Source organism: Hibiscus syriacus, unplaced genomic scaffold (assembly GCF_006381635.1).
Source record: "Hibiscus syriacus cultivar Baekdansim isolate YM2019G1 unplaced genomic scaffold, ASM638163v2 tig00001478_pilon, whole genome shotgun sequence".
NCBI classification, from domain to species: domain Eukaryota; kingdom Viridiplantae; phylum Streptophyta; class Magnoliopsida; order Malvales; family Malvaceae; genus Hibiscus; species Hibiscus syriacus.
The window spans coordinates 5,034,020-5,051,404 of NW_024061874.1; the positions used below are offsets into that span (position 1 = coordinate 5,034,020).

The window sequence follows — 17,385 nt, forward strand, 5'->3', positions numbered from 1 at the left end:
ACTCTTTGAAGATCTTCCCTATTTACTCTCGAATTATCAGTACCTATTGAATAGGTACCGATACCCCTTTGCCCAGAAATCACTTTTAAGCACGAAAATCACTTCATTTCGATTCAAATGCTTCATATTTCATCCCCTTTCATATTTTTAACTTACATACACATGCTTAAACTCATTAATACTCCTTTATCACATCCCTAATCTCAAAATCCTCTCCTCTACATGGAATTCAAGAATCATACCAAATTTTCTACTTGTTCTAAATTTAAAATTATCACTTTGTATGTCATAAATTTAACCATTGACAAGTCATTTTTAGCCTCCAATTTAACTTATCAACTCTTCTTCAAGATTTCATTTAAAAACTCTTTAACTTTAATCTCTCATAACTCTTTCATTCTTTGTTTTAAAGCTAACTTAAGCCTTCTTTAGGCTTAATTAGCACTTAAGAATCATAAACTCAACTTAAATTCAATGAATAATTAACTAACAAGAGAACTCACCTTATAAAGCTTGGTTCCACGTTTGGAAGAAAGAAGAAGATGAAGAGAATTCTGGAACTCTTCTATTTCCCTTTTACTAACCCAACATGTAACATATATATATCCCTTAAAAAATTATCATGGTGGTCAAATGACCACTTTGCCCTTCAATCTTTTCATATCTACCAAGCAATCCTCTTAAATAAAATTCTCAACTAAGTCCTTAAACTTTCAAATTTTTATAATTTGATCACCTAATTTCAAAAAACTTCCATTTTAGTCTCTAACCTGGATTTTGGGATATTACAAATTTGACTCAAAAAAGTTTAATTTTTTAGATTTGACCAAACAATGGAATTTTAGTGACTAAAATGTAATTTTTGAAAAATTCAATGACTAGAACATTGGAAAAATTTAGGGATCTAAGTTGTAATTTTCCTAAAAAATAAATTTTATTCAATAAATGGATAGTTTACTCTTGAAAGTGGGGTTTTATTGAAATCATATTCTTGATCTGAAAATTGTGTTAAAAACTAGAAAGTGTTGAAGTCTTGTAAAAATTCGGTAAATCAGATCGAATAGAAATTTATAGAAAATTTGAAGGATGATAAATTAGGATTAAAAATATTATTTCCACATTTTAGAATGATGGAAAATAATATGGAGCATTGGATTTGATAATTTATTTCTATGTTCAATTTGGGTTGTTGGATGAAAAATGACAAGATTGAAATTTTTGGAAAATGGTATGGGCAAAGTTGTAAAGGGAAAAAATATTTTGTCCATATTTGACTTTGGAAGATAATAAGGTTTACGTGGCTTGGTATTAAGGTAAATATCAAGTTTCATTAAGGGTAAAATTAACATTTCTCATTAAATGAATTTTTTATTCATTTAAGCTTAAATAAAAGGCTAAATTAACATGAAATTAACCAAAATTTCATGAAACCAAGCCATTTTTCAGCCAAAATTTCGTGCTCCTTCATACCAAGGTAAGAGATTTTTTATTATTTTTGAGCACTTTCCTTTGGTTTTTTGATCATGTCGTGAAATACAAAATTGTTTATTCGAAAAACGCTATTATTTGGTACCATTATCTCTTGCTAATTTGGTTTGTGTTCAAAGATCACAAATTTTAGGGATTATGTTCACATTAGGGTTTTAGAATAATTTCCAAGCATGATTGATGATTAAAATCACTTGTACATGGTTATATGAACAAATAAAGTTTCGGCCAAACTCTAGCTTTAGGAGAAAGATATGTTTTGATGAAATTAAGTTGTGGCTTTGATTGTATAGATTTTATAAGGTTGAATTGAAGTTGATTTCATGCTTGAATATAATAAAAATCGAGTAAAATCATGAAAACTCTAATTTTAAAAATACAAAGCATTTGACCTTGACTGTAGAGGATGAGAAAAATTATAGAAAATTTATTTAGGGGCTGGAAATGATGTAGGAAGTATTCTACGAGCCATATAAAAATTTGGGGACCATTTTTTAATTTTTGAAAAGTTAGGGGGACCAAATCGGCAATTTGGAAAAGTTTGGATTGTTGTGTAATTTTCCAATAGTTGATGTACTATGCTAGAAATTAATGTTTGAGTGTTGTAATTGAAGTTAGGATGTGAAATTGGACTATTTTAGAAAGTTTGTAAAAGTTGAAGCTTAAATCACAAATATAGAAAGGTTGGGAGCTTAAGTGAAAACGTTATGTGAAGTTGGGATAAAAAGGAACTTGAGTGGACAATTAGAAGTATTTAGGTCAACATTTATGTTGTGACATGGAAATTATATCGAATGAGCATCGAGAAATTTGTTAGGAATTTATTTTCCAAAGTATGCCTATGTTAGTAAGATTCTAACTTTTGGTTTGAATTTGTATATGTTTGGTAATGATGTTCATTTAGATTGAGTGCTTGAAATTAAGATAAAATATTTTTAAATCTAAGGAGAAACTTAAGGATGAAATGTGAAATTCTAAGGAAGGTTGCAAGCTAAGAAGACTAGGTGAGTGCATTTAATTCGTATTTATGTTTCAAATAAACATTGAATTGCGATGATCCAATATTAGATTTATGTTAAGAAGTGACTCCAATTGTTATATGAAGTATAATTTAAGCTTATATGTTCATTTAGTAAGCTAATAGAATTAGTGAATAAGTTAAGGACACTAGTTGGTGAAATCTGCCTAGAAATTATTTTATGAACATTAAGTTTAGAAATTCATCAGAAATTATACAAAATAATTGGGGGATGAATATTGTACCATTGGATTTGTATATCAGTCTAGTTTCGTTTAGAACAAATGGAAACTTATTTCCAGAAGTATAAAAAAAGATAAGAATTTTTAATCAGTGATAGGTCAGAAAACAGGACAACAGATTTTGTCCAAGACAACTTCTATCAATCAAATTTGAAAATTTGCTATAAATTGTATGAGTTGAACTAGAAAAAAGTGACTTATATGGTTACATTTGTATTTGAGTCTAGTTTTCATTGGTATAAACAAAATAATTTTTAAATATGTAGATTAGTACAAAATAATACTTCTTGAAGGTAGCGCAAACTATCGAAATATGAAATTGTGATAAATTCGTGAAGAAGTGAATTGGAAGCAAAAACTTAAGCTTAAAGTTTGGTGGGGTTTATGTTTTTATTTGTATATAAAGTATTAATGTGAACGTAGTTTAATTATTTAATTATTCTGATTGAGGACAACTTGCGATAAGTCAACCTCATTTTATTTTCCAGTATGATTTATAATTTTTCAGTATGAAATATTTCTATAATATTTTATCAAGTTTCATGAATGATTTTGGGTATGAACATCCCACGTTATATTCTGCGGTTATGATTTGAAAATAATTCTCGTTTGGCATGATATTTATTAAATGGTTACGAATCAAAGTAAAACCCATTATATGTTGCATTGAGAGTCGTAGGTACATGAGGTGGAGTGATTATGATATAATGGGGTGTTACCTGAAAGTACACTAGTATATATATTCTGATGTGATTGTACTTTGTGTGGACATTACGATTCTGATATGATAGCACTGTGTGTGCTTATATGTTCTGATTCTGATATACTGTGGTGTACTAGTGGGTGCACTAGTATATATATTCTGATCTGATTGCACTTTGTGTGCACATTAGGATTATGATATGATAACACTGTGTGTGCTTATATGTTCTGATTCTGATATACTGTGGTGTACTGGTGGGTGCATTAGTATATATATTCTGATCTGATTGCACTTTGTGTGCACATTACAATTATGATATGATAACACTGTGTGTACTTATATATTCTGATTATGATGATAGCACTGAAGTGATTATTGCGCTCACTCGTTTGACTAATGTATATTGCATTCTCTTAAATATACACTGGACTATTAAAATGAAATAAGCAATGTTATGAAACTGGCTGAAAGGAAAAAGAATATAAAAATGAAAAATATGAAAATTCTTAGATGTGTAGGAAAGTATATGTAAAGTATATTATTGATGATGTTGATTATTGTGATTTTGATGAAATTACGAGAACATGATTTTTAGGTTTCTGATGAGGAAAAATACAATTTGGAAAGCCCGTTTTAAAGTTTTAATGTTTTTATTTAAGTTACAGTTTATTGTTTATATTTTATGGATTTTATGTTTTAGTTATATTTTTGCCTCACTAAGTTTTACTTAGCGCGTGATGATTTTCATGTGTAGGTCCGAATAAAGTAGAGGCCGTGAAGTGAGGAACTTGTCAGCGTCTTATGCAAAATCAAACCTACCGACAGTATCAGTAAAACATCCTAACTTTGACTTATTAGTAACATTTAATTTCAGCAAATGTCTATTAAGTTTGATGTAACATCATTGACTCGTATAATGAAACATATACCAGCCATAGGTGTTACATTGTAGATTAAATACAATTATCAATGACTACTCATTTTGTCAAATAGAAGTTGTTTTTAAAAAGTTAATATATACTAATGTGATGGTAAACATGAAATGGTGGGGCATTGACCGCAGCAATTCTATGTAATTGCCAAGGCCAGGCAGGCAGACAGTCCACCAAAAACTATATATATATATATATATATATATATATATACACACACACACACATTGTATAGATTCAATGGCCGAGAAGCAAAAAGGAAAACTCTGATCCAAGTAGACATTCTCTACCGGAGGGTATAACCGCGGTCGTTGTTTGGTGTCGCATGTAGAGAGTGGTTTCTCAAATTAAGCTCTTTTTCTCTCTCAATGACTTGCGTTAATGGTTATGGCGGAGTTTGAGGCAGGGTTGTTCAATGGATTCTGTTGCTGTTGAGGCAATGAAGGGTGCTCACGGGGACAGGGAACGGGAGCTGGGTGCGCGATGAAAGTAGGAATCTCGTCCCCTGGCATTAACACCGAAACTCCACTGGTGTATACTGCCATCTGCAGAAATCACAAAATAGAGAACCTTTAGATGAATTTTCTTACCTAAATGAGGGCAGTAGTAATTGCAGAAACAGTCATTAAGGCCACCAAATAAGACCCTACCTATTGAACAGTTCCTAGACAAGCTTCCTTTATTAAAGAAGCATGGACCTTACTAGTACGACCTTGCAATCACAAAACGATCAACAACCCACCTAGCTGACGTTATACGAACCTAATGTAGCCTCAGCAAGAAAAAACGAACAAGCTCGAACCACTAATCGATTTGTATCAGACAGCATCAAACACAAGATTATAAGAATGTAAACGAGACCAATCTACTAAGCAACAAGGAAAGTAAAGCCGACCTTTACTACTCATGTTCATCGGTAGTTTATAACATACTGAAAAACTTTTTCTTAATCTATTATTCTAAACTTAGTAGAGAGGGTTGTGCATTAAGTTATTCTACAGTATAGCATAGGATGCATTTCCGGAATTGTCATTAAGCCTGATAAATAACACATGTCAACAAGAATGAATCTTGTTTGTTGATATATCGGTGGTATCCTAAAAGATTCGACCATGAATGCATCTAAGAATCAAATTCCAACCCTCAACTAAACAATCCCCCGAAAGGTGCTACTCAGAACATTATCTACAATATCATGTCTCAAAGATGCCAGGATGTGAACATCGTGTATCTTGTGAAACGATATAACCTATCACCAACCAGACTCGTCGACTATACCGAACAATTTATAAGGTTTTGTACCTGCATCTAAAGTCCAAACAAATAATGAGCAATGCATGCTCTATCTTAAGCACTAAAAGCCACCGTAAAACATCAAGTAGACTAAGGATTTGTAGCATAATGCAGGACCACTCATAGGATACCGTTGTAAATGATTAACCCAAACTATGACAGTTCCATCTAAACTGCTTTAACATCCCCCATAAATATGAAAGTGCATGAGCATCACACATAATCTCTTTATTCATAGGTCAAGTATAAGAATGCAGACCAACATGTGGAGCTCGATGCCCTTTAAACAATGTCTAGAGTTCGACCAAAGTCGACTCGGTATATAGTATGGACCCATTAGGCTACTAGACACCAAGGGATGAAAAACCTGACTGAAGCTTGTCCACCAAGGCCTATCCATTTGTTCCCAATCCGGGGCTCGGCAATGGTAAAATGGGTGACCAACATGTAAACTGGTGGGTCTAAACATAAACAACTATATATATTTGTTATACTCTTCAAGGTGCCAACCATTAAACTTCCGGGGACCCTTCATAGATGGGGCCATTTCCTGAATATCATAAATGCAACAACAGACAATTGACTGTTCCAAAAGCTGATATTTGACTAAAAGATACAAGCTTGGCAATTGCATGAAAGGAAGAACATTTAAGCAACTGAGATACTTTATGCAATGAGGATAAGCTTTAACATTGAGCTTAGACAAAGCTTGCAGGAAGAGGGGGGAAATGTCCAAAAACATCTATTTTACTTAAAGAAAAGAATGTGAAGATATATACTTGAGAAAGCAAACAAATTTTAAGGCCAAAAGTAAGGATCTTTACTGCTATTCAAAATGTATGATGCAGAGAGAAGCTTATGTCAGATCAGATATAAATCATGCTAAACATTAAATTTCAAACGAAAACAAAAGAGTTTTGAACAAAATTGAAGAAAACCCAGAAGAGGAAACAAAAAGGGTAACTCACTTTTGGTGATGGGTGGCTGAGCTTGCCATTGAAACCAAGTTGAGATTCAAGGTCACCATGGTGGGGGGAAGAAGAAGAGTTGGGTCTAAGAAAGCGTTCGAAGATGGCCATTACTAAGAACATGGAGATGAGAATGGCGGTAGCAACAAAGCCAAAAGACACGGCATTGACATAGTTGTCGAAATGTTTCCAATGTTCTTCCTCTCTTGGTACATTCAATGGAGCTCCGACCGGTGGCCAACTAAAGAAGTAGCTTTCTTCTTTTGCCATTTCTACAGCAAGCTGAAAAAGAAAACAGTTTTAGCTCTTTAGCCTTTACTCAAACTCTCATCACTTAGCTAACCTTCTCGAGAGATGTAAAGAAAGCAGTGGTTGAGGGGTTCTTTTACACCATTATCAAAGCTTCTTGGACTACTTAAACTGGTTAAGTTTGTGGGACTTTGCGAGAGAACAAAAGAGGGGAGCATGTGGCCCATGTGGCCCTGGGGGTATCTTTTACATGGAGGCTGACCTGGAACTCAAGAGTAAAAGAGATAATTTGATTAATATTAACCGTTATAGGTTGTTTCCTTAAAGAAAAATGTAATATAAGGTTTTATTCGGTTACAGTTTAAAAATTCAAATACAAATTTTAATTTCAATCAAATTAAGTTTTAAAATATTTATCCGATACTTTCAAATAATGATGTTTGATTACTCTCAACGCTGTTAATAATCAACTTTATGTTAATTATGAATTTCCACCAGTCGATGCGAATTTTAGTACCCATGTAAAAATGCATAGTTGTCATTAGCCAATAGCTAAAACCATCTGCACCGTAGGTGGGAGGGCCGCACCCTAAATAGGTAGCCCAGTAAACCCATGAGACCCCATTTTGGCACCCAAATTTTCATGTAAACACTCCCATGTGCACCGTGTTTGGGATATGTGCCCTGCAATCCTTTGAAACTTGGCAGTCAAAACCCCCCTTGTCCCTGCATTTGCCATCCTCCCATGTGCCACCTTTACCCTCCTATTCCACGTGGCTTAACAAGATTGGGAATTATAAAATACTCCTTAAAATAAGTGTTAACAATGATTAGTTAATTGATTATAAATGTAATTTACAAATTTCATCCTTCAACGTTTTTTTAACTACTATTTCATTCACTAAAATTTATTTTTTATTTATTCACTAAATTTTTGGATTGTTCTTATTTTAGTCACTCATTCATTAAATACTTAATGATAGTATTTATAATTTTCATTTCACGAACAAATTAAAAAAAATTAACTTTTCATGATCAAAATAGGAATAAAAAGAATTAAGTGATGAATTTATAATTTATCTTAATTTATATAATCAATTCTAATATAATTATAAATTTGAAGTTTGAAACAGATAAACCTGTCACACACTTATTTTAACCCGACACATCAGGCTAAGAGTGTTGGCCTTTATATGAGAAGTTTTACCGTACGATAACCTTAATATTTAGCTAAGGAAATGTACTATCGATTTTTATTTATTTTTAATAAAATCGATAAAAAAATATCTAAAATATTATTATTTCTATCTAAAAAATTATTTTTTAACATTTCCGATAAAGTATTAAATAATAACAAAATCAACAGAAAAAAATAAAACCGATAGCATTTTACCTGATATGTTAACAACACCGATAAAACATCCAATAATAATAAAACCGATATAAATAATAATTTTTTGATAATTTTTATTAATTTTATTTAAAAAAATAATAATAAAACTAATAATATATTTCTTTAATCATATATTAATACGTACGTGAGAAATCTTGTATTTATAGGATCTTACCAGCATTGGGGACATCCAAAATTCTCGAGATTGTTTCAAATTTTAACGGCCCAGATCGATTCTTTTGGGTGTTGGCTGTCGACTTTTAGTGTCAGTAGGAGGGCCAAACGATGTAATAGGTTTCTGACGCGTGTATTTGTAGCATCGCACGTGTGGTATGTTATAAGCAAGGGTACGGTGTTGCATCGGGAGAGTCTTTGTGATGGGGTGGGGACTTCATGTCATGGGTCCATGGTTTGGGAGAATTGGTGTATAGGTCTATGTACTATATCAGAACTTGCATTTTGATCATTATATTTGCACAATTTCAAAATTCACCCTTAATATTATATTTTGATCATCAAAAGGAAGCCTGAATTTTAGGCACACTTTTACTTTCTCTTCTTTTGGGGGAGTAAAAGCTTTGTTTGGTGGTTCGACATTATTGATGACTTGGGATTGGGCTTTTTGCTTCTTTCTTTTCTTTTTGAGCTTTGAGGCCTATGGTTATATGGATAAGTTTCTTTGACCATTTGGGCCTTTTATCATTCCATGTGACAAAAGCCTCGAAAACTTATATTCATTTCATATGGTCCGCCGTCTTAGAATCCTAGGTTTAGTTCAGTTATTATAGGTTGCGAATTTTAACATATTCAAATTTTATGAAATTTAGATTGTTTTCGTCCATATGTTATGTTGAAATTCAAAACTTAATCTATCTATTTCATTTTCATGTCATTTGGTTTCTTTACTTTTTATTGTTATTACGATGAACTTTATTAGTAGTCTCCGAACTTTTAAAACACTTTTTATTTTGATCATCAAACTTTTAAAACTTGCATTGACTTAAATGTTTGATTCATTTTTATTTTGATCATTGTCATAATTAACGACAACTAAACATAACTATTTTGTTAGTATCGTCTCTTAATTCTCATTACTAAGGATATTTAGATGTAGGATTTTTACAGGTTTAGAGAAAGCTAGAATCCAACCTCACAACTTGACTAAAAGTGTGATACGTGACCCTTATGACTCAAATCGTCTGTGAATATTTTGTTTTTAGAAATACAGTGTATCAACTACTTGGGATCGATGCTTGAATGCCTAAACCCTGTGTGAGCCTAGGAGGTCGTTTATACCAAGATCGCTTACCCTAAGGAAAGCTTGCACGAGAGCTTAGTAGTTCTGATCCAAAAAGTTTATAGTATAATATGTTTGATAAATGAATAAATTAGAAGAAAAATGAAAATCTGTAGTGGATTGTTTTGATTGAAAATGAAATATTAAAAATTAAAGTACTTCAAAAAAAAAAAGATTAAAGTAACTGTACATCATATACTATCTTTTTTTTTTTTGCTTATTTGGTATGAGATATATCACTAATACATAACTAAGTAGGTATTTATTATCGGTTAACAAAATACCTTATTGTACATTACAAGTCAGATACTTGAGCTCGTCCAAATTTGCTCTAGAAACCTGGTATTTGATAAAGATTCAAGTAAATCAAAATGATTTAACATCACATGAGTCATTAGTTGGCACCTTTACCAGAGTTGGACGACACAGCAATGGCTGCAAAGCTCTTTCTCACCTTCTTCCTCCATCGGCTCTAAGCTTTTCCAGGCATCAATGGTGGCAGATGTATCAAATACATAAACCATCGAAAGTGTTTTTAATGGTTCCTCAGCCTTTTTATACCCTGCAAAGAAATACAATTGTGTCCCAATGGGTGCCATTGTTAAGTAAAGTCGTTCCATGGTGGAGATGGGTGGATTAAAACGAGACCCGTCGACTTCATCCCACATGTTGAGTTTCCCTTCGTAGGCCTCGATGTGTCCTTTCCAAGGGATGAGGCAATCTCCGGAACTGAACAACTTGCCTTCGACAGCTACGATTTGGTTCGGCGGCACGTCCAGTTGCCACATCCCGGCCTCGATGTCCCATTTCTCCGCTCGTGTGTCGAACACCTCTGCCGAGCTACGTTGGGGCGAGAATGTCAGCATGTTCGGTTCCGAATCACCTTTTTCGGCGAAACCGCCCACCACATAGATTTTCCCTTGCCATGTCACGCCGACGCATTTGTATCTCAGGGTGCTCATGCTAGGCAATGTAGTCCATTGTCCATGAGCCGGATCGTAGACCTCCGCCGATGACATTCCTCGGGGACTGTGCAAACCGGACTTTCCCCCTGCCACATATATTTTGTTATCACAAACACAACATGCGAAATCGTACCGTGGAGTCCTCAACGGTGCACACTTGGACCATTGGTCTAACAAAATGTTGTATCGAAGCACCAAAGCCGATACTTCGACACCAACATCAGATTCACTTGAATTTCGGGGCTTTTTTTTGTTCCACAGCCTCCCACCGATAATGTAAACCGATTCCCTTAGAGAAACCAATGCAAAATCTTTCAAGACATGGTTTTCGAGTAGGTCGGGAATGAAGCTGACATGGTTCCAAGTATTGTCAGAAGGATCATAACACTGTATACAGTTAAAAACGTTAGTATTAGGCCTTGCTTCCTTGGGACAAAACACCGTGATAACTCGATAGCGAGACGAGTTAAAATGAGATGAGGATGGCGGTGTTGGTGTCAACGCCAGTCGTGGTTCGGAAGCAAGTGAACCCATATTGGACTAGTGCGGGAGGGGGAGATAGAGCTTGAGCTCGAGCGAGTTTCCTAAGCTATGTGTAAATGACGGGAAGAATAATGTAGAACATTAGAGCTAGATATAGGCAAAAAAAACCATGGCATTGGCGTTTAACACAATGAGAATTGTTGGGTGTATAAGCATCGACTAGGGATTCAGCATGGAATGTACGTATAATACAATAATGGGAGTTCAAATCTAGGGACTTTCTTGTTCATGAACATTTTTCAGACATTTGATCTAATGGTTTTTTTGGCATGTCTGTCCCCGTAGTTCTCGATGACCTTGAATGTTGCTCATACGGTCATAGCATTGTTTATGCTATAAATATTCAAAATTTGGGGTTAAAATATTCTATTTGGGCTTGAAGTATTCATCTTTCTAAATCCCATTTCTCGGTGATATGCTCAAATCCGATACTGATACCAGGATTCGAACCTCAAACATGTTAATTCCGGTAAACATAACCCACGATCAACGGATAGTACAACGGCAAAAGGTGACTTAAATTATTCTACAATGGAAATAAGCATCAATACATCATAACAAATGACAATCAACAAATTCCTAGCTAGAGTATTGAGGTTACAAGCATATATATCATTTGATTCAATTCAAGCTCTATCTCTGATCAATCCCAAGCAACTTGACTTTTTCCCCCATAATCTTTCAAACTTTTCAATCCAAGGGGTCTTCGAAAGTGGCGTTCGAAAAATTATTTATGCGAGGATAAGCGGCTTTCTCATCCAGTTGATTCTGAGCCCAGATCAGCATCTTTAGCAAGCTTGGAAGCTTCGGGTCTGTAAACAGGGCAAGCAGGTTAAGCAAATCTCAACCTGGGACAAGCAAGTAACGACTTAAATACTTTGTTAACCAAAGCACATACAATAGTTGATCACAGAAAAGATTACCATGAGCAATTTGGGTCTACAATATACGTACTAGACACCGTATTCAACTTAATGACTTGAAGAACAAATACATTGTAGCTATATTAATGTCGCCACTTTACAACTAAAAGAGCAATAAACAGTAGATTAGAAAAGGTTGGCATCAATTAACTTACTATAGCAATGTTGTGAGTCCAGGGCATGAAGGTCGAAACCTCTTTAAAGACTATTATACTAACTTACAAAGAATCAGTCATCAGCTCCCCAAAGTAAATAAAAAACGAATACAAAAGACAGCAAACAGACCTTTTTCGTGACTCTGGCTAGTAAGTATGGCTGCGTTCACCTCGCTTGCCGCCTTAAGGCGCTGTGATATGTCCAAAAGCTCTCCAACTGGACAGTTTGAAACATCTTCAAAAGCCAGGAGTGAAACAGTCCTCTCCAGCTCTTCTAGAAAGCTTTGCTGCAGAATAAAAATTGTTCATATCAAGCCAAGTATCAGAAAAATAAGCTTGCATATGAAATTCTCATGCATTAATGAAGCATAGTTACATTTTCTTCTCCCCTAGGTGCAAGCTCCTCCTGAGCAAACTCCAAGGCTTCTTCTATTTTTCCATCCCGAATCAATTCTATCAATCTCTGCTGTTGGAGATGGAAAAAGAGTTGCGGGTTTGTATCCAATATCTGCAAAGAAATGAATTTCAAGAAGTGAACACAGATTGACAAGAACAGTATGCCACGGTTTTCTTCGGCAGTATGTATTGGAAGAATATTCATATCTCACATGAATCATCTACCCTTTTGAAAGATTTCCCAGAATTGCCTAACCACCACCAAATACAGGTTTAGGTATTTCGAATTGAGATAGCTAAACATATGAATGGCTGACAATTAAGGTAAACACAACTCCCTTTAGAAGTACAGCAAGATCCTAATAATGGACTTCATGATGGTTGATCTAGCTACAGCTATAACAAGATATCAGGAAGCGAAATTTAGATTTCCATGGAGACTAGTGGAAGGAAAGAATTATTGTAACGACGAATCAATAATATAAAACAGATCCCATATTCATTTGAGAACGTAAATGAATAGTTTAACATCATCACACTGTAATCCAAGATCCTACCTCAGGGTTCAAATCATTAACTTTCTCGATGGCATCCTCAACGTTTCCACATTGTACAGCCTTCTTAACAGCCATGCGATCCGAGATCGTTGCAAGATCAATATCTGCTGTTCCACGATAAGGAAAATAAAACATATACTTTTTTGTACACTAACAATATAGAGTACACAAGAGCAAGAATTTGTTCTTCTTTGTAGGATACGCTCAGTTCCGGATTCCATCCGGAATTTTTCGGCAGCTTCAACATAACCTTCAGTGACAAGGAAATTCATCACCAACTTATTCATGTCTTCTTTCCTGATCTTAATATCATTCAATCTCTTTTCCCACTCTTCCCTTGTAATTACTTTCTTAGAGGTCGCCTATCGGTAGAAACATATTCGATAACATAAAAACTTTTGAATTAACTTTTGGGCTATAAAACATTGGCAATCTATCATGTCTCTAATGCATAATACTTCAATATATATAAAACATTGGCATGGCTAACTTTGAATTAACTTTTGAGCTCAGATAACAACTTCAATTTCTTAAATCATCTCAGATAATCAAATCAAAATCAATAATAAGGAACAAAATAAAAGAGAAAAATACCATTCTTTCTTCGATTTCAGCTAGTCGACGAATCACAATCCAGAACAGTGACATCAGTGCTCAGCCTTCACTCCCATTTGATTTTCCCAAATCTTCTCAGATATATATTCCTACAGAAAAAAAGATTTTACACATTAAAAAGATTCCAACTTTTCAATCTCCAAATTCCACCGTACAATTAGTAAACATAAAAACCCCTAAGCCTGCAGAAATTAGGAAAAGAAAATACCTTAGAAAGATGGATTTAGAAAAGAAAATAAATCTCAAGGATTATGTATTTATATGAAAACGATGCTTATAAATGATTAAAAAGAAGGGTATTTGGGTTTCAAAAGAGTTTTCTCTTGCTGTCATCCTTTCTCCTCTTTTATTGCAGTGCCGGTTTATCATTGCATCGGCTTGTTTCCCTTGGTTGAGAAGTTTCCTGCATTTGGGTTTGTTAGGACGACTTGTTTATTGGGCTGAGTTGGGTTAGCGAACTCGGGACTGTGGTTCTCTATACTATTCAAGTCTACTCGATGGCTCAGTTCACAAGACCCGGCATTCTTTCTAAATTAATGGTATGACTAAAATTAATCTATTAACGACACACTCTCTAAATATAATTATTTGAATTTAAGTTATTTAAAGAAAATAATAACTTTTTATATTGAGGTCACTTAATTATTCATTTTCTAAATATTTTAAAATAAAATAATCCATTATAATATTAAAAATGTAAAAATTTATGATTATAAGATCTCTACAATTTTAAGTGTATGTATAACAATAACTCTACCTACTATTATCTAAGTCTACATATAGTTACTTATCGAAAAATAAATTTAATGTTATGAGAAGTCTTTTCTACAAATTCTCATTTTCAATCAACAGTTGAAAAATAATTACGTATTGATTGAATATGATGTAAGATTCATTTCACAGAGGCTCTATTCTCCTAGTGATATGAAAGCAAGGTCAATTGAAAGATATCAATTTAATGAAAGATAGAATTAAAATAAAATAAAGAACAAAATGAAGTAACAGATAAATTTACTCCATATCTAAAAATTGATGTGATGGAGATGATTTGAAGATGTAGATAATGTGATGATGATGTTTGTTTTATCCTCGGAACCCTCTTGAACATGATTGTTCAAGTAAACTCCGTCAAAGGTTTTAATCACCCTATCGATACTAAGAGAAAGATATCGATACCATAGATTCCAGAATGTAAAAATGGTATCGATTCTGGAAAGGGAGTATCGGTACTATAATATAGAAGTATCGATACCATAGCAGGGGTACCGATACCATTAAGTCTAAATTTGTAAGATAGAATGAAATTGTACTAGAAATTGAAAATAATAGTACTTTTGAGTATTATTAAAGTATAAATGTTAGAGAATATACTAACATTTGTATGGTATGTGTACTAAATGGATGCTTGTGTAGATCATAACCAAGCTCCCGAGTCAAGCAAGAATAAGGGCAAGGACAAAGTTGTCGAGTAGTTGGACATCACTACAACATTAGGGAGACATATTAGGTGAGTGCATCTATTGTAATTATATGGGATGAGGGAGACTCACAATGAGTCAACCTCTAATGTTTTAATTTAATATATGTTTTATCATATTTGATATATGTTTATAATGTGTATGGAATTGATATTATGAATAATTATTAGAGTATGAGCTGCTTTAAAATAAAAGACTAAATGCCTAACTGTGCATTTGAAAAAAAGATGCCAATAATGCACGTTAGATGAAAGGTTAAATGCCTTTGGATGAAAGACTAAATGCCTTTGGATGAAAGACTAAATGCCTTTGGATGAAAGACTAAATGCCTAATTGTGCTTTTGGAAGAAAGGTGCCAATAATGCAAGTTAGACGAAATGTTAAATGCCTTTGGATGAAAGACTAAATGCCTAACTGTTCATTTGACAGAAAGGTGACAATAATACAAGTTAGATGAAAGGTTAAATGTAAGTTAGATGAAAGGTTAAATGCCTTTGGATGAAAGACTACATGCCTAACTGTGCTTTTGGAAGAAAGGTGCCAATAATGCAAGTTAGACGAAATGTTAAATGCCTTTGGATGAAAGACTAAATGCCTAACTGTTCATTTTGCAGAAAGGTGACAATAATACAAGTTAGATGAAAGGTTAAATGCAAGTTAGATGAAAGGTTAAATGCCTTTGGATGAAAGACTAAATGCCTAACTGTGCATTTGGCAGAAAGGTGCCAATAATGTGAGTTATATGAAATGTTAAATGCCTTTGGATGAAAGACTAAACGCCTAACCATGCTTTTTGGCATAAAGGTGTCATTAATGCAAGTTAGATGCCTAACGGTACATTTTTGGCAGAAAGTTGCCACTAATGCAAGTTAGATGAAGAACAATGCATAATTGGCATGAAAGGATGCCATAAATGAAAATGTATAACAGTGCATAATTAGCATGAAAGGATGCCACAAATGAAAATATATAAAGGTGTATTAACGATATATAAGGTACCACTCATGATAATTATAAAAGATAAAAGACCATTTGACACTTTGGTGTAATACATGTACATCACTTTCTCATTTAACGTACATAGGGCAAATAAAGAATAATTGGGAAAAATATACAGAAGGATATGTATGCCTGGCCTACTAAGAATAATTTCGATGATCGTATGAAAGAAATCTGGTTTAACTGAGACGGATTTATATGATCCTTATGGAGTATGCGATTTAATTCGTCATTAAATAGTCATGAGATACTTTGTATAATTGCAGTTTCTTTACAATATTATGTCTCACTAAGTAAATACTTAACGTGTGTTAATTTCATGCGTAGGTAAAAGCAAAGACTAGTCGGGTACGGGGTGCAGTAGCAGCTATCATCAATCTAAGGTTGACTCTCATCAGTAATAGTAGGACCATCATGTTTATTTTGAAAATTTGCTGGCATGTAATCGAAATTAAGAAAAATGCTTTGGAATGTATTTAAAGTAATAACTTTGGTAATATGTTTCAACGACTTTTTTATTGTTGTACTAAAATGTGTTTTTTTGGTTTTAAATTTCGAAATAAAATTTTATGGGTTTTACAAATGGGTGAATGTTTTTAAAAGTTATGTGACACCTATGACTTGTGTACGAAAACGTATACTGGAAATGGGTGTTACATTTATTGGTATAAGAACCACATGTTTAGCCGATTCTCGACCGAAATCGGTTTAAATTGAATTGAGAAAAAGGATTACATGCCATTAAGATTGTCAAAGTTACTGATATGGTGTCAATTAGAGTGTGATTGATGTCACTCTTTATTAACTTGAGTGTTATTATTATATATGTCCTAATAGATGTTGGAAATTAAGTTCAAAGGTATGAAAGTAGATAATATTGAAAAAAGGTCGAGATAAAAAAATCGATGCAAGAGAAGTTGAATCGGATAAGGATCCAAAGGAGATTTATGAATTTAGTGATGATTTCGAGGTTTCATCAGGTAAGATTAAATAATTGAGAAATATTTAAGTGAAACATTAAATTGTTTAAAGTATTGTTAATTTGAGTAAGAGGAAATGAGTAAGCGGTAAATGCATTGACCACTAAAAGCTTATAGAAAAAAGAGTTATTAGTGGATCAATTGGTTATGAGTTTGTTTAAGAATAAATGTTAAGTTTTATGGACCTAATA

The 17,385-nt window shown here is 33.6% G+C and overlaps 3 protein-coding genes across 4 annotated transcripts; all 3 read right to left on the reverse strand.

Annotated features, from left to right (window-relative positions):
• Nucleotides 1–4,609: 4,609 nt before the first annotated feature.
• On the reverse strand, nucleotides 4,610–6,965 carry LOC120127063. The gene is made up of 2 exons (XM_039145072.1): nucleotides 6,645–6,965; nucleotides 4,610–4,928 (listed from the first exon to the last, which is right to left on the reverse strand). The coding sequence occupies exons 1-2, from the start codon at nucleotides 6,912–6,914 to the stop codon at nucleotides 4,749–4,751; spliced, it is 450 nt and encodes a 149-aa protein (XP_039001003.1). The 5' UTR covers nucleotides 6,915–6,965; the 3' UTR covers nucleotides 4,610–4,748.
• A 3,025-nt stretch (nucleotides 6,966–9,990) lies between these two features.
• On the reverse strand, nucleotides 9,991–11,082 carry LOC120126795 (kelch-like protein 8). The gene has a single exon (XM_039144889.1). It carries the CDS (start codon nucleotides 11,080–11,082, stop codon nucleotides 9,991–9,993), a length of 1,092 nt encoding a protein of 363 aa, XP_039000820.1.
• Nucleotides 11,083–11,585: 503 nt separating this feature from the next.
• LOC120127752 (protein GID8 homolog) lies at nucleotides 11,586–14,108 on the reverse strand. 2 transcript variants are annotated; one of them, XM_039145592.1, is made up of 7 exons: nucleotides 13,946–14,108; nucleotides 13,717–13,826; nucleotides 13,325–13,484; nucleotides 13,123–13,229; nucleotides 12,546–12,677; nucleotides 12,300–12,456; nucleotides 11,586–11,903 (listed from the first exon to the last, which is right to left on the reverse strand). In XM_039145592.1, exons 2-7 carry the CDS (start codon nucleotides 13,768–13,770, stop codon nucleotides 11,782–11,784), a joined length of 732 nt encoding a protein of 243 aa, XP_039001523.1. In that variant the 5' UTR covers nucleotides 13,771–13,826; nucleotides 13,946–14,108; the 3' UTR covers nucleotides 11,586–11,781. The 2 variants fall into 2 exon arrangements, with proteins under 2 accessions (XP_039001523.1, XP_039001528.1); XM_039145597.1 differs by lacking the exon at nucleotides 11,586–11,903 and adding an exon at nucleotides 11,920–11,939 and having other exon boundaries at nucleotides 13,946–14,107.
• Between the last annotated feature and the right edge of the window lie 3,277 nt (nucleotides 14,109–17,385).

What these genes read in the sequence shown, in the direction of transcription:
- LOC120127063 (XM_039145072.1), bottom strand. Translation starts at nt 6,914, where the DNA reads ATGGCAAAAGAAGAAAGCTACTTCTTTAGTTGGCCACCGGTCGGAGCT. An exon ending in TCAGCCACCCATCACCAAAA is followed by an intron (nt 4,929 to 6,644) that starts GTGAGTTACCCT and finishes TGATTTCTGCAG; the next exon opens with ATGGCAGTATACACCAGTGG.
- LOC120126795 (XM_039144889.1), bottom strand. Translation starts at nt 11,082, where the DNA reads ATGGGTTCACTTGCTTCCGAACCACGACTGGCGTTGACACCAACACCG.
- LOC120127752 (XM_039145592.1), bottom strand. Translation starts at nt 13,770, where the DNA reads ATGTCACTGTTCTGGATTGTGATTCGTCGACTAGCTGAAATCGAAGAA. An exon ending in CTGAAATCGAAGAAAGAATG is followed by an intron (nt 13,485 to 13,716) that starts GTATTTTTCTCT and finishes TTCTACCGATAG; the next exon opens with GCGACCTCTAAGAAAGTAAT. An exon ending in GATGGAATCCGGAACTGAGC is followed by an intron (nt 13,230 to 13,324) that starts GTATCCTACAAA and finishes ATCGTGGAACAG; the next exon opens with CAGATATTGATCTTGCAACG.